This window comes from Cervus canadensis, chromosome 1, assembly GCF_019320065.1.
Source record: "Cervus canadensis isolate Bull #8, Minnesota chromosome 1, ASM1932006v1, whole genome shotgun sequence".
Taxonomy (NCBI): domain Eukaryota; kingdom Metazoa; phylum Chordata; class Mammalia; order Artiodactyla; family Cervidae; genus Cervus; species Cervus canadensis.
In genome coordinates, this window is record NC_057386.1 from 32525566 (window position 1) to 32550517 (window position 24952).

At 40.5% G+C, this 24952-nt stretch overlaps 1 protein-coding gene across 6 annotated transcripts in view; it reads right to left on the reverse strand.

Moving 5' to 3' along the window:
- Positions 1-356: 356 nt before the first annotated feature.
- Positions 357-24952, reverse strand: part of NDEL1 (nudE neurodevelopment protein 1 like 1) — a 45918-nt gene continuing 21322 nt past the window's right edge. For 4 of the 6 annotated variants that reach the window (XM_043474482.1, XM_043474468.1, XM_043474491.1 and 1 more), the window contains exons 3-10: positions 23880-24033; positions 22813-22961; positions 20776-20912; positions 17460-17633; positions 14841-14932; positions 8787-8938; positions 5618-5652; positions 2436-5095 (exon numbers count right to left, since the gene is read on the reverse strand). In XM_043474482.1, coding sequence (XP_043330417.1) covers positions 5001-5095; positions 5618-5652; positions 8787-8938; positions 14841-14932; positions 17460-17633; positions 20776-20912; positions 22813-22961; positions 23880-24033 — 988 coding nt within the window. In that variant the 3' untranslated portion in view covers positions 2436-5000. Of the gene's footprint in view, positions 2349-2435; positions 5096-5617; positions 5653-8786; positions 8939-14840; positions 14933-17459; positions 17634-20775; positions 20913-22812; positions 22962-23879; positions 24034-24952 lie in introns of those variants that run through there. The other 2 variants (XM_043474508.1, XM_043474499.1) reach the window with 2 other exon arrangements.

Sequence of the window (24952 nt, forward strand, 5' to 3'; positions counted from 1 at the left end):
TGGGGAGGAACTGAGACATTGCCGGAGAGCCAGGGACAAGGATTCAAGCTCCAGAACTCATCCTCGCTTTAACTAGAGCAGCTCTGTGTGTGTGCTTTAGATGTGGGGCTCCTGCATAGAGACAGAGGTTTGACACCCCTGACCTCATCCAACCCTTCCATGATGGCTGGGAGAGAAACTGGGAGACTGCTCATTGGTGAGAGGCTTGAAGTTCTCAACTCTCAGCCAGCAGGGCTGGGCAGAGCACACACACACATAAGAGCAAGCATCTCTCGTGGGTCAGCTTATGACGAAATCTCCAGGAACAACTCAGAAAAGCTATTCCTGCCGGCGAACTGACAGACAGAAGAAAAAAATTTTAATGTATCCTACACCTCAATGTTTATTCACTTAGAAACTGGAATCACTTAGTTTTCATTTACATATAGTTTAAAAATGACAAAAACTATTCTGTTTATGCTCTTTGCTATAAACAGAGCTCAGAATCTGACACAGTCATACAGACCCCCAGAGTTTACTTGTTCCTCAAATTCCATCAAGGGATGAGGAGAGAAGCCCAGACCCAAGTAACCTCTGATCCCAGAATACCAGCTGTGTGAAAGGCAGCCCAACAAGAGGACCAGTCTCCTGGACCCACTGCAGTTACTCCAGGACTTAGCAAGTCGTCTCCTTCAAAGTCCAGGCCCTTCCTCCCAGAGGTCCGCACGAGGCTGGGGCCATTCTCAGGCTGCTCCTGGAAATCACAGCTAAGAGCAGAAACCAGAACCCAGAGTCATCCTGAGGAATAAATTAGCCACAAGGACGTATTGTACAACACAGGGAATATAGCCTGTATTCTACAGTAACTATTAATGGAATATAACCTTTAAAAACTGTGAACCACAATACTGTATACCTGTAATTTGTGTAAAATTGGACCATACTTCAATTAAAAAAAAATGATAAAAATCAGCATGAAGACATCCGCTCAGCACATTAGACACATCCCAAGGCCACCAGAATTTTCTATGCCCGGTTCCATGGTTGCTGTCCATCCTGTGTCCCGTGTCAGAATGGAAGTGAACTTGGAACCTGGCTTTGCCACTCCGGCTCTTCTCTCGCAGGATGGCAGAAACCCAATAAAGCAACCTCAAACCTTTTATTTTTTTCTGTGAAATTTATTGTTTCCACATTAAAAGATTTTTTCGAAGGGAAGTATTTTTTTAACCACATGATGACTCTATACAGCTGCCCGGAGTAGGACACCATCGTAAGTCTTTAACATGCCATATGAGTTCTGAATAAATAAAAGCTACAAAGCCCAAGTTATATACAAATATCTTAGGCAATAATGTTTACAAACCTATGTACAATAAAACAAATGTAAACAGTAAATGCAGCATGAGAGTAATCAAAGGATGCACAGGGAGGACCACTTATGGTCAGTTTGCCCCCTGGAGCTGGAGTCAGGCCACGCAACCCTTCCTGACACAACAGGACAGGCCCTCTGGAGACCAAACAAAAGCACTCTGAAGATGTCATTTCACTGAAGGACCAGAGAGCTGCCGAGGGGGCGGCCGCCACCCCCTCCCCCAAGTTTGAGGCAGTGGAGGAGGAGACGGCAGGGCCCAGCCCTGAGAGCACCCAGGCCCCAAAGCTCCTGCTATCTCAGCTGGGCCTTTGGCTGCTCGGGGAGGCAAGTCTACGGAATGGTAACTGAGAAAGTAAAACCAGAAGGTGCAGAAAATGCTCCCTAGTTCAGTGGCCTTCCTGACTCTTCGCCAGCCACAGGCCCAACCCGGGGCGGGGGGAGGGGGACACATGATCGTCAGCACTGGAGGCGCTTGGCTGGGAGCTCAGGAGGAGACCACAAGTTGACCTGATTTGGGGAAGAACTTCTAGAAGATCTGCAATGTCCTAAACACAACTAAATCCTATCAGTACAGCAGGGCGGGGCTAGGAGATGCTATGATGAATGGGTACTTCTGCATCCAGTGACCGAGTAATACACGCATGTATCACCTTGTGACCCACAAAAGTGCAATCATGTGAAACCAACGGCACTACGGCGAGAAGAGAAAATAGCCAGTATTGATATCGCGCAGAGTCCTGGGGCCAGACCGGGCCCAGCAGCCGCCACTGCATGCAGTCTGCCCTCTGCCAGCCGTGGGGAGGCAGGCGGAGGGGCACGAGCTGGGCCCAGGCACCGAGGGGTGAGGCGTGGGTGTCCTGGTGCTTGGAGGGGGGCAGGAGCCCCCACCTGGAGGCCGGGCACTCACACACTGAGCGGCAGCATACCCGGTGCTGACGACGGGCGCGAGGAGCCCAGACCAGGAGGAGGAGGAGCCGGGTCAAAGCCGTTTACTGCCCTGCGGGGGTGACCAGAGCAGAGAAGGGGAGGGGAAGAGAAAGAGACTGTCATTTAAAATCACTCGACACACAGCATAATTCATCTGCTCTCTTCAACTATTCCTCTTCCTGGCCCCAAGGAGAATCCTGATGGCCCAAAGGAGAACGTGGTGTCGAGCACCCCGCAGTCCCACAGCAATGGGATGACTCTCTTCTTGGCAACCTTATCACACTGGCCATGGTGGCCGCAGCCCTGACTCACTTCCCAACAGAGCAGGTTAAATGTCTACCAGTAGGGAACCAGCTAAAAAGGGTACAACCAAACAGTGAAATATTACACGGCCCTTAAAAATACATTTCAGAGTCCTTAACAGCATGAAAAATATTCCGAATGCAATTAATGCTAGGTGTAAAAAGCAGCAGGTTACCAAACTGGATATGCTCAACAATATGAAGAAAAAAATTAACAGCATACATTCTGGGCTATAACCCCGTATATAGCTAGACACTGCTATCCACAGAGCTAAATCTAGAATGTTTGAGGATGCACACACATATACACACACACTCACATATATCATAAAAGGAAAATTTAACAGTAGTTACTTTTCTTCCCTCTGAGTTGTAGGTAAATTTTATCTACTACTTTGTACTTTCTTTGTTTTCCAAATCTCCTACAATGTACATGAATATCTTAAGTAAGGGGGAGAAAAATAACTTTTTTAGATGGTTCAGCAAGCAAGCCAGATAGGGAGGCTTCTCTGCAGGCTCAGGAGACACCAGCCCCGCCCACACAAGTGCCCGCAGCCAGGACCCTGCCCCACCCCCCGGCAGTGCAGCCGCAGGAAGGAGTGAGGGAGTGAGTGCAAGGCCTGGAACCCCTCTCAGGAAGCCACTGCAGCCCTTCCGTACTGAAAAACTTCCTAGGGAAATGGGTCTCATTCACAGCCTGGGAGATGCAGCCAACAGCAAGGGGCTGGACTGCCCCACACGTGCCCACCACTGTCTGCACCGGCCTACTCATCTGAGGGTCCCAGGGAGTTGAATATAGACTCATGGACAGAGATTCTCTTAACCAAAACAAAACACAGACACACATTCTCCACGAAGATGACGGTTTCATACACTGTGGAGGTGAGGATAATCTCATGGAGAAACAGGCATGAAAAGAGATTGGACTAATGACCCTTGACTACTCTGAAGAAACTAACCTGAGTGTAGATTTCGAGCTGGAAATCAAGCCTCCCACACAGGCCAAGAGCAATGGGAGGGGCTCTGACAAGGGTTCTCTCTCCCCACCTCAGCAATGCACACTCAGAATTTTCTCTTATCTCTTTGGGCTGGGGAGGTCTGATCTCTGAGCTTCATCACATTTAAAATTGAAATCATCCCTCTCCATCCTCCCAAGAGGCCTGTGCCTCTTTTCTGAGGACAGAGACTCTACATGCCATTATTGCGCTCGCAGAAGCAGCCATTTGTCTGCCTGGTCCCCGAGCCTGCCTCTCCTAGAACCTCAGGAAGAACTAGGCAGCCTCACAAAGAGCTTCAGCCCTGAACACTGACCATCAGATTCCCAGCCCGTCAGAGAACAGCAGCAGGCAGGGCTAGAGACAACCCCCAAAACTCGGCAGAAGGAAGCACTGCTGGGTGTCAAGAAGAATCTGACCTCTCTGTTCCACAGGGCAGGCAAAAGCAACAAATTTGAGGATGGCTCCACATGTAGGTTTAGAACTGAGATTTCTGCATTTTCAAGTGCAATGGACCTTTAAGGAATGTCAAGTTCATCCCCACTGTTATACTGCCAAGGAAATAAAAGCAGAAGGTCCACTGTTCACCAAGTTCACCCCATGAGCCTGTCACTGGGGACCTGGGCCCACAACCTGCCTCCACATACCCAGGCCAGCATCCTTTCCCAGCCTCCTCCCACCCAAGGACGTCTGAGAAGCTCCAAGAGCAACCAACTTGGTGCTCCCAATGCAGGTCAGCTCTTATTGGAAAAATATACATATCCAAAATATGAAAAGAAACCAAGAAACTAAGTAAGTAGCTTCTCTGTGTGGCTGGAAATATTCTGACTTTGAAAGTTCGGTGGAAGAGAGAACAACAATCCAGCAGGGTCCTCCCTATGATCTCTCTGCGTCAAGAAGTAGTAAGTAAAAGACCAGAAGAAAGCTGAACCCAAAGGGAGAATTCTCAGTCTGAAGTCCCTTGAGGGAAGTGCAAAGTATGCGATGAGGAAAGGTTTCTGAGAGAAGAAACACCTCCATACTCACCACATTTGGTCTCAGGGAGCAGCAAAAAAGCCGAAGGGAAATGTCCCAGTGGACAACACAAGACCGAACGAGAAAGAACGGGCAAGGATGGAGATACAGATCTGGGAATGATCTATGTAAAAAGAGTTCCAGAAGCTATGAAATTTCATGATCTTACCACAAGTTTAAGAGTTTAAGACTCTAGTTTAAGAGTCTGAAAAATAGAAAATCCAGCTAGGACAAGGAATGAAGGTCAGATGTAAATGGCAACAGAAGAACTGAAAGAAGGGTTTAGTAGCTAGTTGGGAGGACAATAAAATTAACAGAATATGGATAAAGCCCGGGGACTAAATCTGCCAGAGCAAGGACAGTTCACCTGAGAGGGCAGGAAAGACAAGGAACAGAGGCGCCACAGCTAGTTCAGGAGAGCAGACAGGCACACTCCAGACCCGTCCATCCAGTTAGGAGACATGGAAGCCCAGCGCAGCTCCAGTCCTCAGCCCAGGCTCTGCAGACTGAAACATACGTTCCTCAAAAGGAAGGTAGATTTTACACACGTGTCCCCAGCTACCACTCCACTGTCCTGGGGAACATAAGCATGAGCACAGAGGAGAGGCCCCACACAGCAAGAATCCACTATCACTAGTGCTGAGAAAACAGAAGACACGGGGTAATAGGAAGCACCCCAGGCCCATGGAGGCAGTCAAATGTGGTCCCAGAGCCTGGCAGTGACCCTGACCCCCACCCCAGACTGCTGGCATCCTCTCTACAGCACCCTGTACAGGAGTACATCAGCCCATTGACAACCGCCCCAAGACCACTACCATTCACTTGTTTTTGTTTGCACAGCTAAACTAGTAATAATGTACACAGTCAAACCAAACAAGAACTTGAACGTTCGTTCACTCATGGGCTGGAAGCTGGTTAAAGCAGAGTCAGCACCATGCAGTTAGTAAACCCGGTCTGTTAATGTGTATGCGTCTTCCACCACACACCACGATTAAGAATGAAAGAGCACAGCAAAGAAATTCAGTTACCCATGAACAACGTGGGAAATATGACTTTTTCTTGCCTAATAAAAAAAGGAAAAAACATTAAACAGTAATACAATACTATTTTCACATTATGCCCTAAAATTAGTCTACGCTTGCCTACACACAGCCTGAAAGAAATCACGCTAGCTTACAAAATTAGGGCATAAGAAACTAAATAAAAGCTACAGAGGAAAATGAACATTTTGGGGGAACTCAAGTAGCTGTGCTACCTGTGAACTAGTGTCTTTATGGATGAGTGATGTGAACAGCTGGTACAGGTTGGAAGAAGCAGAGCAACACAGGGAGAAACAGGCCCAGCAACCCACATTTTAGGAACTGGTGACATGAACACAGACTAGACAAAATCCTGACTCCAAGAAGCCCTCCACTAAGCAGAACTTACACAATATTTTCATAACCCATAAAGCAATATATAACAAGGCGGCTTTATGTTTATGTGGTCAAGACTCACCCATCTGAGGATTCTGTGGGAGGCAGGAGGGCACAGTGCATACACGTACACTCATATACTTGCACACTCATGCAAACCAACTCTCCCAAACAATGCTTCTGTGGGCTCCTAGGAGCGTCAGGAAAACTACAGTTAACAGTGCCACAGACTCCTTAGGAGTGAAAGGCATGCCAGGCAACTTCCGGAGCCAAAGGCTTTTCCTCCAATGGAAGCTTCTTCTCAAGCTGAAACTACAAGCTACGCTTTTACCAGAACTGGCACTTTTTCTTTCAACCAGTCAGATGCAATAATGGAGTTGGGAGTGGGGATATTTACCCCTTCCTTTTGCAACAGGTATAAGCCATCATGGTTATTATCTAGTCGCTAGGTCAGCAGGAAGGAAGGCCAAAGGTAAAAAGCCAGGCCGGCCAAAAGGAAGCCAGAATCAAAGCAAAGCATCAAGGAAGTAAGAACACTGCAAAACCCACCCAAGAGTTATCCTCAGGAAGACAGCAACTAGATACACACAACTCGGGCAACAATAGGTTCATATTGAGTGTGCGTGTGCCATCTGTTTACCATACAAACTCAACACTTAAGAAAAGGCCAGTCCACAAAAAAATATTTATTCTTAATAGAAAGAATAAAATTAAAACTCTGTACTATTTAATCAGGTCCTCCACAATCCTAATCATCACCTGTAACTATTTCTATGAAGAAGCATATTTCCAGGTTCAGTTCAGGACAGAAAGCCTATCCTACACCTAGGATCTCCTCAGGGGACAGGGGCTCTGTCACAGTGCCCAGGGCCCCTCCTGGTTTCAGGTGACCCTGAATCCTCTGCCATCTGCCTAGACAGGGTTCCTCTCTGCGCAATCGCTGCCCTGGTAAGAAGACAGAATGGTGAGCCTGAACTGATGATATTATGCCTCCTTCGTCATGACTGTTCTAAGGACTATTTTTTTGCAAAGGCATCTGCCGGACCAATCTATTTACAGTTTTGCCTGTTCTCACATCACAAGGGACCCAAGGCCCATTAAGAAATATTCCTGACAGACGAATAACTGACAGACGAAGTAGTTATAAGCTCCAGGAAAAACCATTAGGCACTATTTCCAACACTCATGAAGACTTCCTTAAACTTTCCCTGTATTGTTCTGGGGAAATACCACCTCTAATGTAAATATATCTACCTTCTAATTTCACACTTACCATTATAGTATAAAAATGGCACTCCTCAAGGTTGCCTGAAACTCCTAAACCTAAGGAATATTAATTTTATTCCTACCACTACTAGGGAGCCCCAATGGTTAAAATAAAGTTCTGATTTATATATGTGTTGACATTATAGAATGGGCTTTTAATGAAATGTGTGTAAAGAAAGCCCTGATTTATATATTATTTGAGAATGTGCTCCCTAATGAAATACACATACTTTGAGGTAGAATTCTTGAGGGAGAGAGAGAGACCAGAATATTCCACTTCACAAGGACGAACAACAAAAAGCTTTATAGAGTGGACTACTTATCAAATCAGGTCCTCCACTGGGGGAGAATGGACCTATGTATATGTTTGGTGCAGTCCCTTTGCTGTCCACCTAAAACTATCACAACATTGTTAATCGGCTATAGTCCAATATAAAATAAATTTAAAAAAAAATCAGGTTCTCTACAAACGTACCACTGTCACTGAGGAAAGCAGAAAATATTAGTTCCTTTTAAGAAACTATGAAGATTTCTATATTGCTTTCACAGAACAAGAACCTGTGGCCCCTCTAACTCAAAGCAAAGACAGACCACTGGTGCCTCAGCTGCTAATTCCACTGTCAGCCACCTTAAGTCACAAGGTCAACATTCAAGACCACAGGCTCTAACCAGTTACCTAGACTAAGGCACACCCATACAACAGTATAACCATGCAGTGTTTTGTGGGTTTGTTTTTTTTTTTTTCCCTTTAATTGTAGTAGAACAATATGTACTGACACAGAAAGCTACTGGCAGTATCAGTCACCACAGGCATGCTGCGAGCAGTATTTAAGGTATTTCATAAGTTTTTAAAAGCAGAGCAGATGCAAAAGATGATTTTACGTGCTTAACTATATAGATGAATGCATGAATAACTGTAAAGATGGGAAAATAGTGTGAAAACAGATGACATGTATTTTTACTTTATATATTCTGCACCAAAAATTTTTTTGCATTAATAATGTATTGCTGCTTTAATCTTATGACAACTTTTTAATTCTCAATTCCCCAAAAAATATCTTCACATCCTACAAAACTTTTTATGTCCTAAACTGTACTTGGATCCAGTGGTCATATTTTTCTAAAATCCTCAGACAGAAGGTTTGTTGAAGAGTTCACACATAACGTGATCACCATGTTCTCTTCTACTCTTAGCAAATATTTGCCAAGAGTCTACCATTCTGCAATCACATTGAGCAAACACAAGGACCATATCACATTCATCTTTAATCCCTGGCTGCCTTTCAAGAGTCTGCTTCCCAGGATAGAAGCTTCAGAGTCAGGGTTCCCAGGGCAACAGACTCCATGGGGACTAGAAGACAATAACAGACTTCACATCCCCTAAGATCTGAATGATAACACTTCATTCAGGTAGATTTATCAAACTGAGTTTATCTTTTCAAAGTTCAATAAACTAACTTAATAATACGCAACTTCACTAACCCAAAAATTAACGTTTAGAGTTTCCAAAACTTACCCTTTGTCGAAGAAAGACGTGTGCCCTGATCGAGAGAACTTCGTGCCATTGCTATTCATCACCCCACAGTTAACATTCCCTGAAATATAGGATTTTCGTGATGCTTGGTCCTTTGCAAAATTCCTGCAAGCTGCTAATTTGGATTCTAAAGCCTAAAAAGGAAGAAGGAATGATTAGGTTGTCAAAATAGTAGCAGCACATAAAAATCTGCATTTCAAACCATTTCTATTTCAAGACTCAAACTTTATTCTCACAGTTGGTAATGGTGGCTATTTAAGCCATTATCAATCACCTTTCTAGTAGGAAGAGGGGATATTCACACTGGCTCCCTTTCTAATGAACTCAGAATATTTATCCCTCTCAGTATTATTGAGGGATACAGATATAATCCTCACCTTACAACTAAGAGAAACGTGGCACAGTAGACAGAGATGGAGCCCAGGTCCCTTGGCCCTAATCCACTCTTCTTCCCTCTGACCTCTGGACTGTTAATTGGCTGGTTGGGTGTGTGCATATGTTTGTGCATATGTTTTGGAAGCAAGCATTACAAAGAATGCAAAAACATCAATTGAGAACTTTTTAAAGTAGCCAATTCTTTCTTTAGGGCTTCATGTTAGTTTCCAGTATATCAGAATGGATAAGTGCATTTACAACGCCTCAGATGAAGCTAAATTCTATTCTGCTTCTGAGAGCACACTGTAAAACGTCTACACCCTCTGCCTATAATTAAACAATTCATTTGAAAATGACACCAGCCCTTTAGCATTTACGTCTAAACTGAGTGCCTGCTTAGCACCTGTCACCACAACACCTGGCCAGTGCCAACCTCTACAAGCCGACAGATGACATGAAGAGAAGTTTCTCATCAATTTCCATCACACACAAGTATCACCAACTCCCCCTTCCCACAAACACTTTGCCAAATCAAACCCCTCTCCTTGCAAAAAAAGAGAGAGAGAGAAGGAAGGGGATTACAATCCATGAGGAAAAAAAAGGGCAAAAAACATTCCAATCCTATTATCCTTGACACTAAGGGATTTTGGAATGCACTGGTAAATTAAATTCACAGCTAACATATTTCATTCTGAGAACCCTCCTCCCATAATTTCAATAAGAGCTATTAAGAAACAGCAACAAAAACAGACTGAAACTTCCTTCTCTTCTCCTTTCCTAAAAGAATAGCGTCATGATTCAGTAAAATAACAACAAAAGAAGGAAAAGAGGTTGGATAAGCTCTAAATAAGCATTTTTTCAGCATCTTATTAAACAGGCACATACAGTAAAAACTGAGAGCCATTAATTTCCCATATTCAAAACATTCATTCAGATATTAAGTGAGGATCTATCACATAATAGGTACAAGTTGTATCCCAGGCATCAGTGAGACAACCTAATACAAGTACTGGGCCAGGCACTCAAAAACAATGGCCTAGAAATCAGATTTAAGACAATATCCACACCAAGCAGGAGATGAAGTCATGGCTGTGAAGGAGATAATCAGAAAATTAAGGTCAGAACTCTGAGTGAAGTCCATACTGAAAGGGCAGGCAGATGAAGACCCGACAAAGAGGCATGGGCAGGAAGACGCGAGGCACACACGACACAGCACCAGAAGAGCAGAGGAGAGAAGGCGTTTCAAAGAAAGTCAGTGTCGAACGTCTCAAGTAAAACGAGGACAGAGGAGCATTCACTGGATTTGACGGCACTGAGATCATCAATGAGCAATGTGAGTGGGGTGAGCAGGAAACAAAAGCCCAGACGAGGCTAGCTGGGGAGCGAGTTTGCTATCACAAATACTAACAATTCATGGAGACGAGCTTTCAAAAGCTTGGCTGGAAAGGAAAGAGACAAACTGAAAGTTAGAGAGAGACACAGGGTAGAAGGAAAGAATAGCTGCTTTTATTTTTGCTTTTAAGGTTAAAAAACTGTAATGCGTAATATATAAATGTTAGATATACTTATATCTAACATTTATATATTACGCATTCAGTTCAGTTCACTTCAGTCACTCAGTCGTGTCCGACTCTTTGAGACCCCATGAACTGCAGCACGCCAGGCCTCCCTGTCCATCACCAACTCCCGGAGTTTACTCAAACTCATGTCCATTGAGTCGGTGATGCCATCCAACCATCTCATCCTCTGTCGTCCCCTTCTCCCACCTTCAATCTTTCCCAGCATCGGGGTCTTTTCCAATGAGTCAGTTCTTTGCATCAGGTGGCCAAAGTACTGGAGCTTCAGACTCAGCCATCAGTCCTTCCAATGACTATTCATTCAGGACTGATTTCCTTTAGGATGGACTGGTTGGATCTCCTTGCAGTTCAAGGGAACCTCAAGAGTGTTCTCCAACACCGCAGTTCAAAAGCATCAATTCTTCTGCGCTCAGCTTTCTTTATAGTCCAACTCTCACATCCATACATGACTACTGGAAAAGCCATAGCCTTGACTAGATGGACCTTTGTTGACAAAGTAATCTCTCTGCTTTTTACTGTGCTGTCCAGGTTGGCCATAGCTTTCCTTCTAAGTAGTAAGCATCTTTTACTTAGGCTGCAGTCACCATCTGCACTGATTTTGGAGCCCCCCAAAAAAGTCAGCCACTGTTTCCAGCCAGCTTTTTCACTCTCCTCTTTCACTTTCATCAAGAGACTCTCTAGTTCTTCTTCACTTTCTGCATATCTGAGGTTACTGATATTTCTCCCGGCAATTTTGATTCCAGCTTGTGCTTCATCCAGCACATATTATGCATTACACAGAGGAAACAAAGATCAAAGTGCCAACATCCACTGGATCACAGAAAAAGCAAGAGAGTTCCAGAAAAACATCTACTGCTTTATTGACTACACCAAAGCCTCCGACTGTGAATCACAACAAACTGTGAAGAATTCTTAAAGAGATGAGAATACCAGATCACCTTACCTACCTCCTGAGAAATCTGTATGCAGATCAAGAAGTAACAGTTAGAACCAGACATGGAACAGCAGACTGGTTCCAAATTGGGAAAGAACTACATCAAGGCTGTACATTGTCATCCTGCTTATTTAACTTGTATGCAGTGTACATCATGCGAAATGCCAGGCGGGATGAAGCACAAGCTGGAATCATCATTGTTGGGAGAAATATCAATAACCTCAGATACCCAGATGACAACACCCTTATGGCAGAAAGCAAAGAGGAACTAAAGAGCCTCTTGATGAAAGTGAAAGAGGAGAGTGAAAAAGCTGGCTTAAAACTCAACATTTAAAAAACTAAGATCATGGCATCTGGGCCCATCACTTCATGGCAAATAGATAGGCAAACAGTGGAAACAATGACAGCTGAAGCTCCAATACTTTGGCCACCTGATGCAAAGAACTGACTCACTGGAAAAGACCCTGACACTGGGAAAGATTGAAGGCAGGAGAAGGGGACGACAGAGGATGAGATGGCTGGATGGCATCACCAACTCAATGAACATGAGTTTGAGCAAGCTCCGGGAGTTGGTGATGGACAGGGAAGCCTGGCATGCTGCAGTCCATGTAGTTGCAAAGAGTGGACACCACAGAGCAACTGAACTGAACTGATATATATATATATATGTTACATAATTGGTATACATAAATACTGCATATAAATATCAAAATATATAGTAAAAGGCGGAAGATAAAGGAGATATAAAGATGACAAGGCAATGAGATGCAAAGCACAGAGGGACAAAATTAGCCATGAGCAGGAATGTGATACTTTCACGGAGACAAAAAGGAAGAACACAGGTAATAAAAGGAGAATACTAAAAGAAGGGAAGTGAAGAAAACAAAGTGTAAATAGATAGCCTTGATTTCTCAGTGGAGGAGGATGTCAGAGGAGGACGGGGCTTCCAGGTGAAGTCAGTGGCAAAATAGGGCAAAGAAATAGGAGATGAAACATTCATAAAAGTACACAGGGGCTGGTGGAGAATGGCAGAAATTCTAATGACACCTTAAAAGACAAACTGTCTGCTGAATGGGTAAATAACACCAGGACTCCGAGTTCAACTTTAATGCACCACTTATGAATAAATTACTTAAGGTATTAAAGCAAAACAGGGAACAAAAGAAAGATGACAACAGAGATCCAGGAATAAATAGCCAGAACTAACCTACGAGTATAATGAAGAGAAATTAGAGGATGACAGCGTGCTGCCACCCTAGAAGCATGTCAGAGCACTCAGCAAACAGTGTGAATAAGCTGGAAGATACAACATATAGCAAAGAAAGTGTATGTTTCTTCTCTCCACAGTGGGAGGGAAAAAAAAGTAATCAGAAATGCTAAGAACCATGAAGAAAAATATCCATTGATACACAAGTTATATATGGATACAAAGGCTGAGAGCAAGTTTTAAAAATGAAAATGGTTTAATTCTGTTGAAATGACAGGATTCCAAGAGCTTTTTTATTTTTATTGTGATTTGGTAAAAATTGTTTTGCAGTGAAAATAATAAAAAGATGGCCAATTTTAAAAAATGTTAAAAAGGCATACATGTCAGCTATGACACACACACAGGAAAAAATCTATTAATAATATGCTTCTGAGTAAAATAACAGGTAAAGAACAAAATGCCTGAAACATCTGTTGAGTACTCTAAGTAAAATGTCCCGAGAGCCTAGCTCCTCCTCTATGATTCTGCAGGAAATAACACACAGGTGGGCATAATATTGTAGGTGCTGTTGACTAATTTTCAGCACTACTAATGGGAGAGTTCAAGAAGGGACAGACTTTAAATAAAGTTAGAAAAATAACCAAGAAAAATTTCAAAATTAGGAGAAGTTAAATTCATCTTTTTTCTTAAAGTTGGTAAGACACTGAAAAGCAAGCATACTATTTCACTATAGGTTCTACTATTAGTTCTAAAAAGCACTACTATTTCATTATAGGTTATAACAAATAGGTTAAACTATTACAACACAATTTTTACAACAAACAGGTTTAAAAAAAAAGATTATGGTAGGAGTGAAAGAAGATTATTCTATGTGCTGTATGAATGTTGTGTGCACATGACTTGTTACAGCAACTTTAAAATGCAAAGTTATTGATGGTCAGAAAATAATTTTACAAGCCAGAAAAAGTAAACATAGCATCTCATATCTTGGCCTCCCATTTCTTTATATAAAGTAGAATGTAATTTCTGCTTTCTTTGAAGCTACACACACACACACAAATAAGTGAAAGGGCAGTGGAGAATGGGAAGTTTCAGGGGTAGATTATTGATCACAGAAATAAGTCACTGAGGGAACCAGGAAACTGACTAATGCTAGAAATTCTAACTTTATAGTGGCTTAAAAATCTACCAGGTTACATAAATGTTTCCAATGATCTTGATGCAGGAAAGAAGTCCAGTTGCTCAACTAATCCAACCTGCAGGTCTCCCCTATGACCAGAGAGACCAGGAGTCCACAGTGACAGAGAAAGTGACCCATGGATCATAGGTAAGTAGGAACCAAGTGAAAGCAAGAGATGACTTAAAAAAAAAAAAAATCACAACAAAGTACTACTCTGAATAAGGTCAGAGTAGATATTATACAATGTAAAAAACTAAGTAGAAATCCAAGTTTAATATTCCAAAAGCCGAAATGCTCTGGAACGCAACGTGAGAGCCAAGGAGATGGCACTGGAATGGAGATGGCCAGGCAGCAGGGAGGTGGTGACCAAGAGCAGGAAAGTCATGCCATGAGCCAAGGCAAGAGTCCTCTGAAGAGAAAGCTGGGCGATGACCAGGAGGACAGCAGGCAAAGCACAGAACAGGATTAGAGGGAGGGATAAGACATACAGCAGGCCTTCAGAGAACGTAGGAGTCAATGCTTTAGAGACAGCCAGGGCGAGCATGACGAAGGCCCCGCAGGGACTTGGGAGTTCAATAAGGCAATCTTCTGCAGAGGCACAGGAAAGGCTGAGCAGAGGTGTTTATCTGAACCAGTCTCAGGTGGTCAATGGATGCTCTTGCTTCTAAGCTTAATAGCCTTTACCTCACCCTCACTTCAAGGTAAGAAACAATTCAGTACCTTGGCAGCTGAAACACCTAGTGATAAATAACAAAATGCTTACCCCTACTTTCCGTAAGAGATCCCCCACGATGTTCAGTGCTGATATCCTAGCTGAAGGAGTCAGTGGACTGGTACCAAAACCGTTTGGTATAGCTAGAGAAAGGTCAAAGGCGAGTGATTACTCTGGCAACTTCCTTTACATTTGGGTTTGTTTCAGTTTACAAAGTAGAATACACAATGAAAAATCAATATAATATTCTTTAACTGTGGATATAGTATAAAGTGGAGATACCACAAATACGTTTAACCATTTTCCAAAGGATATTTAGGTTATATCCAATTTTTAATTATTATAAACAATGCTAAATGGACATATAACCTTAAAATATCTAGACAAGCATTTCTGGAGAAAAGGTTCCTAAAAATAGAACTGCTGAGTCAGAGGATATGCCCAAATTTTCACCTTAATATCCTACTAAAATGCTCTCTAGGTTGTGTCAATATTAGCAGTCCGTATGGTAGTGCTCTCAATAATATTAGACATCTTTTTTCTTTGCGCCCAACTTGATAGTCACTTTAACTTTTGTCTCCTTAATCCAAGAGTCATTTAAATCTCTTTTTTTGGAAGTCATCTGTTTATCTTCCGCACTTTTTCCTGCTGGGTTGTCTTTTTTTTAATCAACCTGCAAGAGCACTTGTACCCTTGCATGGTATAGTCATACAGATATTCATCCTTTCTCTCATATATATTTCCCAATGTGACATTTATTTATTTTTGACCACACCATGCAGTACATGAAACTTGCCCAACCAGAGATTTAAACCTGTGCTTCTCCAGTGGAAGCACAGAGTCTCAGTCACTGGACCGCCACAGAAGTCCCAAAGGTCACAACTTTGTCTAACCACTCTCCTCCCTGCATCCTGAGTAATACATGGCACATAACAGGTGCCCAATGTGATACAAAGTGCTATACTTTCCTTGGCAGGGATTTCTGGATCTTGTTCTTCCTATTCTACTCGAATTTTATATTTTCAGTATTATTAAATCTGTACTTTTATGGAAAGTTGTTTTAAATGGTTTTCAGAAACAGGCATTTTATCAATAAAATGCAATTACAGCCAAACCACTTCATAGAGATCAGCTCTTCAATCTTGCCACTGATTTCTCTAACCTTTGGCTTCTCACTGTCTGTGTGCCAACTTCCTTGCAATGAAACAACAGCTTTTAGGCCAGCGAAAGTTCATGCCATCAGTTCCAATCTAAAAATGTGTCTCTCTGGACAAATATTTTTGTCTTAGGCTTGACATATCTTCCTTCTGGGCCAGAGCAAGCTCTGTGTCCTACTGACACCCCCCCCTTGACGCTCCAGATAATTCCAATTAGGGCTTAGATGAAGAATTTTCAGAACTTATCTGCATAATTTTAATTAGTAACATTAAAAAAAAAAACAGATCTTAAATGCTAATTCTCATATGCCACTAATTCTAAGGTCCTCAAATATACAAGCAGCCATTCTGAAAAATGACAGCTTCTGATGCCTGCTGTATATAATGCCTATATACTGCCTACTCTATTCTTAGCAGCAAACGCAGCACATACTGCTACAATCAGCAACACAACTACATAGAACTTTTACATACCTTACCTCACCTCACCCTCATAAAAAGACCAAAAAAAGGGTGAATTATCTATTTAAGGGCTTCTGAGCACTTGAAGTAAGGCCAACACAATTAGAAACTCAGTTTAAAATTTTAAATAGTCACATTTGAGTGGCTATGGGTAGCACAAATATGGAGATATGGAGGGCTAACTGTACTACCTGAAATTACTTCATATCACTCTGAAAGGTAAAATCCTGTATTTAAAAAAAGAGTAAGAAGAAAGTACAGGGGAGTGGAAGTAGCTGAAATATGATCTGCAAGCTGCAAAAACTAAGTAAATCTCAGTAAGAGTTTCAGGGTTCCATTCTTAACATTTTATCTAGTGACTACTTAAACGTTTTTCTGCTTATCTGGATTTTAAAAAACACCTTGACTGATGGCAAAAGGAATATTTTTTATGCACTATTCACCTATGAATATGGCAGCTACTGAGGCATGTCACAGAACGGGCATGTCCATCCAAGCCAACTTAGATGAGCCTGAATGGTAACTCAATGAATTTCTGTACTTTCCATGTATAAAGACTTCTAGTCTCCCATGATATATTCAGTAGCAGGGGCCAGAAATAAAACTGCATTTAAATATGATCCCAGAATTTGTAACAAAGTGGCATGGACACAAAAAAGTACACACAACAGAAAAAAATTCAGTGTTAATAATACTTGACTTTAAGCACTAAGATTGCAGATGAATTTTCTTTTTCTCTTGTTTATATTTTTATATTTTTCTACATGAACATGTGTTACTGCTATAATCAAAACAAATTTCCTTAAGATCTTCAACTTTTTAAAATTTCAATTTATTAAGCTGTTCTTGTCTTAAATGTAGCTCTCACTTCACTGTTTCCTACATATGAGTAAGTGGTCTAGGGAAGTAATTCCTGCTGTTTCACACAGAGCTAGACTAAACCAACCTTTAAACTAAAAAGACTGCTCAAACCTTAGCGACCCCTGCTTCATCAGCAAAGCCTCTTAGTTGATAATCAGCCACAGGTTCAGAAAGAAAAGACATTACAAACCTTTCGGTGAAGGAAAACTGTTCTCTGTTCCTTTGCCAACAGGGGTAGCTGGCAAAGAAAGGGATGCTTGGACGGCAGAATCCATCTTTTCGCAATCCAGCGTTGGAGAACTGGGAGCTGACTTTCTAGTTACTTCCTGTTGTCTTTCCCGAACAGCTAGTTCTTGCCTTAAATCTGTAAAATGTTGCAAAGGTAGCAATATTCACTAGAGGGAGCAAATACAGCAAGGAAAGTTACATCTGAGATGCCATAAAGACATTTTTCCTAAATTACTTCTCAAAAATGATTTTCATATTTAATAATTTTTACTTCCAAGGAAATAAAAATGACAACTCTACTGTCTAAATGGTCATTTAGAATTTAAAAATGTGATAAATGTAACAATTATTCTGTCTTTATGCAAAAATAAGGCAGAGTCCAAAGCAGAACTCACAGTGAACAGATACGACACAAATACAAATATTCTTAATCAACTTATTTGTATTTATTTCGAAATGATGATGTAGTTTGGGGATTATTACAAGATCAATGAAGAACAATTTTGTCATTTTTAATGGGTTGACATTCTTTTACTAATTTTCCTATGAAATATTTTATTTTAGAAAGGAAGTAGTCAAAATAGTTGCAACTGCTTTCTGGTTTTCAAATATTGAATTTTTAACCCAAAATTAATGTTCTCTTTTTCTGTAATGCAACTGACCAATAGCAAGAATACTTGGTAACTGTATATATATATATATTCCACGTATATAATGCATCTAAAATGTAGCAGCTCTCCCTTATCTGAGGAGGGTGTGCCAAGATCCCCAGTGGATGATTCATTGAACGAAACAGCAAAAAACATCACCCTGTTACTCAGAATGGTGCACAATTTAAAAGTTATGTATTGCTTATTTCTGGAATTTTCCACTTAATATTTGCAGACTGCAGTTGACCATGGGTTACTGAAACCGTGGAAAGCAAAACCACAGATAAGGGGGGACTGCTGTAGTTGCACGTAACAACAGAAAGTAGAACTGAAGTTGTCAGGGCTGGGGAAGGGAGAAATGGGGATTTGTTGTCCAATAGGCAAAGAGTTTCAATACTACCAGATGAAAAAGTTCTAGAGATCTACAAAACAATGTGAAGATAGGTAACATTACTAACTTGTACCCTTAAAAATCATTAAGATGATAAATTTTGTTACTTTTAACCACAATTGTAAATTTTAGAATAGGATAAAGTTAATATTTTATACATTATATAAATTATGAGTTCTTCAAATGAATAAAGCCTCCCCAAAAAAAGGAAGCCATGAAGAAAATTTTTTTTGAATGCACAGTTTGCGGGATCTTAGTACCCTGACCTGGGATCAAACCTAGGCCCCTAGCAGTGAGACCTGAGTCCTAACCACTGGTCTGCCAGGGAATTCCTGAAAAACCAATTTTTAAAAGACCCAATAAAAACAGACAAAAAGTTTTCACAAGTACCAACCAAAAAACTACAAATTAAAAGCAAGGTGATATTAGACAAGAAGTTTGAGATGGGCATGTACACACTGCTATATTTAAAAAGGATAATCAAAAATAACCTATTGTAGAGTACATGGAACTCTGCTCAGTGTTATGTGGCAGCCTGGATGGGAGGTGGGAGAACAGATATATATATTATATGGCTGAGTCCCTTTGCTGTTCATGTGAAACTATCACATTGTTATTTAGCTAAACCTCAGTACAAAATAAAAAGTTTAAAATAATAAATGAAATTTTTAAAACTTCAAAAAAAAAAAAAAACAATGTGATATTGGGAATTCCCTGGTGGTCCAGTTGTTAGGACTCCTCACTTTCACCATCAAGGGCTGGGGCTGGGGTTCAATCCCTGTTGGGGAACTAAGACCACACAACCAAAACATTTTTTAAATTTAAAAATAAATAAAAACAATATAATATCAAATTTTCAAACAGGTTTTTAAATAATTTTAAAATTTATTTTTATTATTCACAATACTAATAAACAGTGTGAGGAGGACTGAGAGGACCCTCAATCACTACCAAAGTGTAAAGGTACCAATTTACCTAAAAAGTAATTTAGCAGCATCTGTTACAACCATTAAAGACACTTATATTCTTTGCTATTTCTAAGAATCTAGTCTAAGAAAATCAAAGATACCCCCAAATATTGTGTACAAGGACCCTATTTACAGCACTATGTATAGCAAAAATGTAAATTCCAATAACAAAGGACCCATTAAGGAGTGGAGGATAGAAAAAATATATAATATGGTTCAATTATATAAAGAAAAAAAACAAACAGGTATGCTTATGTATAGTTATAGAAAGACTGGAAAGACACCAAACTCCTGGTGAATTCTCTCAAGATAAAGAGATAAAGAGTGACTTTTAGTTTCTTCTTTACAATGCTCTGCACTCTAACATGCATAAAAGAAAAAAAGAGGGAGGGAAGAAAATTTTAAAAGAAAGTATATATTCACTATATGTATTATACACATATACTGCAATATACACTGAAGAATTGATGCTTTTTTTTTTTTTTTTTTTGAATTGATGCTTTTTAACTGTGGTGTTAGAGAAGACTCTTGAGAGTCCCTTGGACAGCAAGGAGATCCAACCAGTCCATCCTACAGGAAATCAGTCCTGAGTATTCATTGTAAGGTTAGCTCCAATACTTTGTCCACCTGATGCAAAGAACTGACTCACTGGAAAAGACCCTGATACTGGGAAAGATTGAAGGCAGGAGAAGAAGGGGACGACAGAGGATGAGATGGTTGGATGGCATCACCGACTCAATGGACATGAGTTTGAGTAAGCTATGGGAGTTGGTGATGGACAGGGAAGCCTGGAGTGTGGAAGTCCATGGCGTCATGAGGAGGTGGACACGACTGAGCTGAACTGAACTGATACTGCAATATGCACACATATATAATGCTATTATGCACCTAATACAAAATTTTTTTTTCCACAAAATTATTTAGGTACAAGAAAAAGGAAAAACTCCAAATAAAACCAAGCAGTATCTGCACAGTGATGATGATTAAGACTTTGGGAAACAGACCAGGTCTGAATCCCAACTGAGAAGCTAAAAGACCTTGGACAAAACCCAAACTTGCTATGCCTCAGTCTTCTAACCTATAAAATGGGTATAATACCACCTACCTCCTAGAGTTGATGATATAGCTACTAACAGACTAGAAGTACTTGGCATAGTGTCTGACCAAAGCATGTAAATAAACTGCTTTAAAAAGTTGATCCTGAAGCAAGCTTAGCACTCTGGCTTAGGGACAGTAAGTAATAAATATTTTTTAAGTTATAAATTTTACCTCTTGCTTCATCCTTTAACCTCTGTACAGAGACCAACAAAGATTCCTTTTCATCAAGTTCACTTTCTAAAAATGCATTTCGTTCAATGGCTTGATTTAGCCTTTGTTCAAAGTCTTCCAGTGAAACTATTGTTGCCCTAAAAAAAAAAATTAGAGTCCATGAATTAAACAAATAATGTGCAACTAGCTACTACAAAAGGAAACTGTCAGTTTATCTCGTGCTATTTCCTGACCTAGAAAGCCTGGCCCAGCTGAAAGAAAATGATCTCACCCCTTCTGACCTCTGGTGCATTTACTGTCTCTATTATCATTTGGCCATTCAATATATTCTTTTCTTTTATATTCCTATCTAAATTCCTTCAAGTCTCTTAAAGGCAGGCTACTTATTATACAAGTTATATCTCCCCACTGGATTTTAAACATGTTTCAATGAAGTTTACACATTTTCAGGAAGAAAACTGTTCAGTGGTTTCAGAGTATGTAAGAATATGTAAAAATGTACTAAGAATTTGTTTAAAACACAGTCCCAGGTCCCACTCTACCTACTTTCTTCCTATCAACCCTTTTTGACTTCCTGCATTTCTCATTTATTCAGCAAACACTGACAGGTACCTACTACGTGCCCTCTATCCACTATGTGCTATCTGCTACAGAATTAAAATTTCCTAACCTCAAGTTAGAATTCTCAATGCCATGTCCAATTTTCTGTCAACTGTCTCTCAGCTGCACTTGCTCTCCTCCAATCTTCTGCCCCAGACTTAATTCTTCACCCATTCCTGGTGGCTCAGACAGTAAAGAATTTGCCTGTAATGCAGGAGACCCAGGTTCGATCCCTGGGTTGGGAAGATCCCCAGAGAAGGGAATGGCTACCCACTCCAGTATTCTTGCCTGGAGAATTCCATGGACAGAGGAGCCTGGTGGGCTATAGTCCATGGGGTTGCAGAGTCGGACACAACTGAGCTACTAACAAGCCAAAACATCATCTGGGTTACTCCAAAATGGTCTTCACATCTTTTCTTCCCTACTTCTAATTTCTCAGTAATATCTTTCAAATCGCAATCTGGTAACACTTCTTTGTTTAAAAAAACTCTTAGAGTGCCTCTTTGCTTACAGAATGACTTTCAAACATAGCCAAGCACAGGGTTCTCTGCAACCTGGCCCCAAACACCTTCCAGTCTTATCTTGTTCAGCCACACTGTCTTTATGCACTTTAGTTAAAGTAAAATATTAACACCTCATGCCCTTTTTCTGCCTCTCTGACTTCGAATCTCTCTCTTCATCAGTTAACATCTACTCCTCGCAGACCCAGCTTCCCCAGTGACCAAAGGGTAGTTGAGCAGCTTGTATGTTCTTTGTATTAATACCAGGGCTATCACATGGACTGTCCATATCTATCATGCCCAAGGGCAGTGGCAAGCTTATCTTTGTATCCTCAACGCTAGCATCATGCCAAGCATTTCAGAGTTACTCAAATATTAAGGAAAGAAATCTCAGACAATGATTGTAAAGTAATACAAATTACATTTGGGATGGTTAAGAAACAATGGTAGATATATGAAATCTTGGCAAAGTAATGGCAAGCTCCTATAGGCTGTTCATCAAAATCGTAATAAAAGCATTATTTCAAGAAAATTCATTGGTAAGTATTAAAACAGAAAAGAAGTGAAAACTTAAGGACAGATCAGTTAGGAAACAACTGCAAGATTCAGATATACAACATGAGGACCTTCAAAAAGTGTTGTAGTGTTGAGAACACAGGGAAGACGGAGGAATGAATGAGACCTTTTAAAGAAAAACCAACAGGATCCACAATGGTACATGAAAGAAGGAAAAATGGAAAGAAAAACCTGGAAGGGCATTATCTAGGGAGATAAGGATTTTTGGTAAGTTTCAATGTGATGACTTACAGGTGACTTGAAATACCAAAAGGAGTTGTTCTGGTACTAAGATTTAGGTAACTGGTTGTATCTAAAATAACTTTTTAATCACAGATTGCCAATTTCGGTTATTCTAACAATATGCACATCATTCACTTACCTTTTTGCTCGCTCCAGGTCATCATTAGCCTGTTCCAGCTCTCTTACATACTTATGTAATTGCTCCTTAATGGCCCGAGTCTGACTTAAATCATCTTCTAATACTGAGACCTGCTTGTAGCTCTGTGCATATTGATGTTCTAGCTTCTCCTGAAGGTGTGGGTATAGAAGGAAAGAATGTGTCATTAGCATATAGTTTTCTTTAATAAAGGATGTAACCCAAACAAGAGGCAGGTTGGGGAAGGATCCAAAAAATTCACCCACAATCTGATAGTACTCTTTTCTCCTTTTTACAATGTTAAAATGACACATTCATTTCCAGTGCTTTAATTCATATTAGTCAATCACTTCTCTTAAAGAAATTTAATAATGGTCTCTCTGAAAAGAGGTAAAGTAGTAAAATTGTGGCCTTAAAAACCTCTGGGTTCTCAGGCTGAATGCAGCCCAGGGTAAACATAAAGCAGTTGAGTGACAGGGTTCAAATTTCTTACACCTTGCCTGCCCAATCTCACCTTCTCTAAACCTACCCCCTGCCCAGACACAGGAACACCCCAAACATTTGGCTTAGGCATGTGATAAACAACAACAAGAGAGATTAACCTTTCTACTCCTGAAAATTCCTTGTTAGAAGGGAATTTTTAAAAATTAAACTCCAAAACTAAAGTGACCATAAACCATAATGAAATAAATGTATGTGTCATACAAAGATAATTTTAAAGTACTACAGAATGAGGCACGCTATCATAGCAAATAATCAGGCAGCCTTTTTTTTCTAGGCAGCTTTTGAAAATTATAGAATTACAACATAATATTATAGAGCTAGGAACATTATAGCTAAAAAAATTGACAGCTACAGGGTTTTGAAGTGAACTTTTGAACTCTAAAACACCTTTGCCTTGGTTCCACGAAAACAAACAGTTTATGTCAAAAATTCATTTTAGGCCTTTTTATATTTTTATGTTGCCTGCTGCTCTTAAGCTCTACCTGTAAGAATGTACAGGTAGAACTAATGCAAGAACTTTAACAAAACCCAGCCAAAGAGACACCAACTTATACTGCCACAATTACCTTCAATGCTTCTACTTCGTACTTCAGTCTTTGGTTATCAGCTTGCAAGTCTCTATTTCTTTGTTCAGCCTGTACTAATTGTGCCTCCAACTCTGCCTCTAATTCTCTGCTTCCTTCCTGGAATTCAACTAGCTCATCCCGAGCTTCCTGGAAGCTAATCAGAAACAAAGTGGGAAAGATCAGTTATAGTAGAAACCGTAAGGATCATCCTGAAGATGATTATATACCAATCCAAAAATTTTCACCTGAGTTTTATGCTACCATAAAATATACTAAACAGTAAAGGCAATCTATTTTGCATCTCTTACTCTATATATTCAGGGTTCAATGAAAGTAAGCTAAAAGCCGCAAAAGGATTCACGTTTTATACACTCACCCCTTTCTTATTTAACATATTGACAAAGAAGCACATATCACTATCCACAAATCAGTTTTAACATTTAGATGTGTTTTTTCCAATATAATTGGTATCCTCTGTAATTCTATTTAATTTTATGCATTAAAAATGTTATTCTGAGAAGGGTTCCGTAGATTTTCCCAGCCTATGAAGGTATCTATGGCACAAAAAAAAAAAAAAGGACTATGAACTCTTGCCATAGACACACCTTCCATATAACTAGCATGATACAATAACTGGCTTCAGTAACAACAATGAAATAGCAATAAAAGGTTTAGTAAGTCTTAGTAAACTGCTAACCAAAATAGGAAGATGTATATATATTTTAAAAAGATTTTATTTTAAAAAGAAATTTAAGCTTTCTACTTAAAAGGTTACCTAGAAGTTCTCTCAAGTAACTGAAATAATTGAGATTTTCTAAAATACCCCATATACCCCGAAGCTCTTGTCCCTCCCTCAAAGCTTTGTTGGCTCCAGACACTGATAACGCCTGCCCAAAGAGAGTCTGCCCTATGGAGTCCCAGAGAGCTTATTAGAATCTCCAAAAGACCAAAATGAGGAGGCACAATCAGTGCACACCCAGCAAGCCAAAGACAGCCAAGAGCAGAAACAGGCTTTCTAAAAGGAAGTAAGCTACCAGAAGAAATCATAAATGACACTGTTTTCTATTTTAATA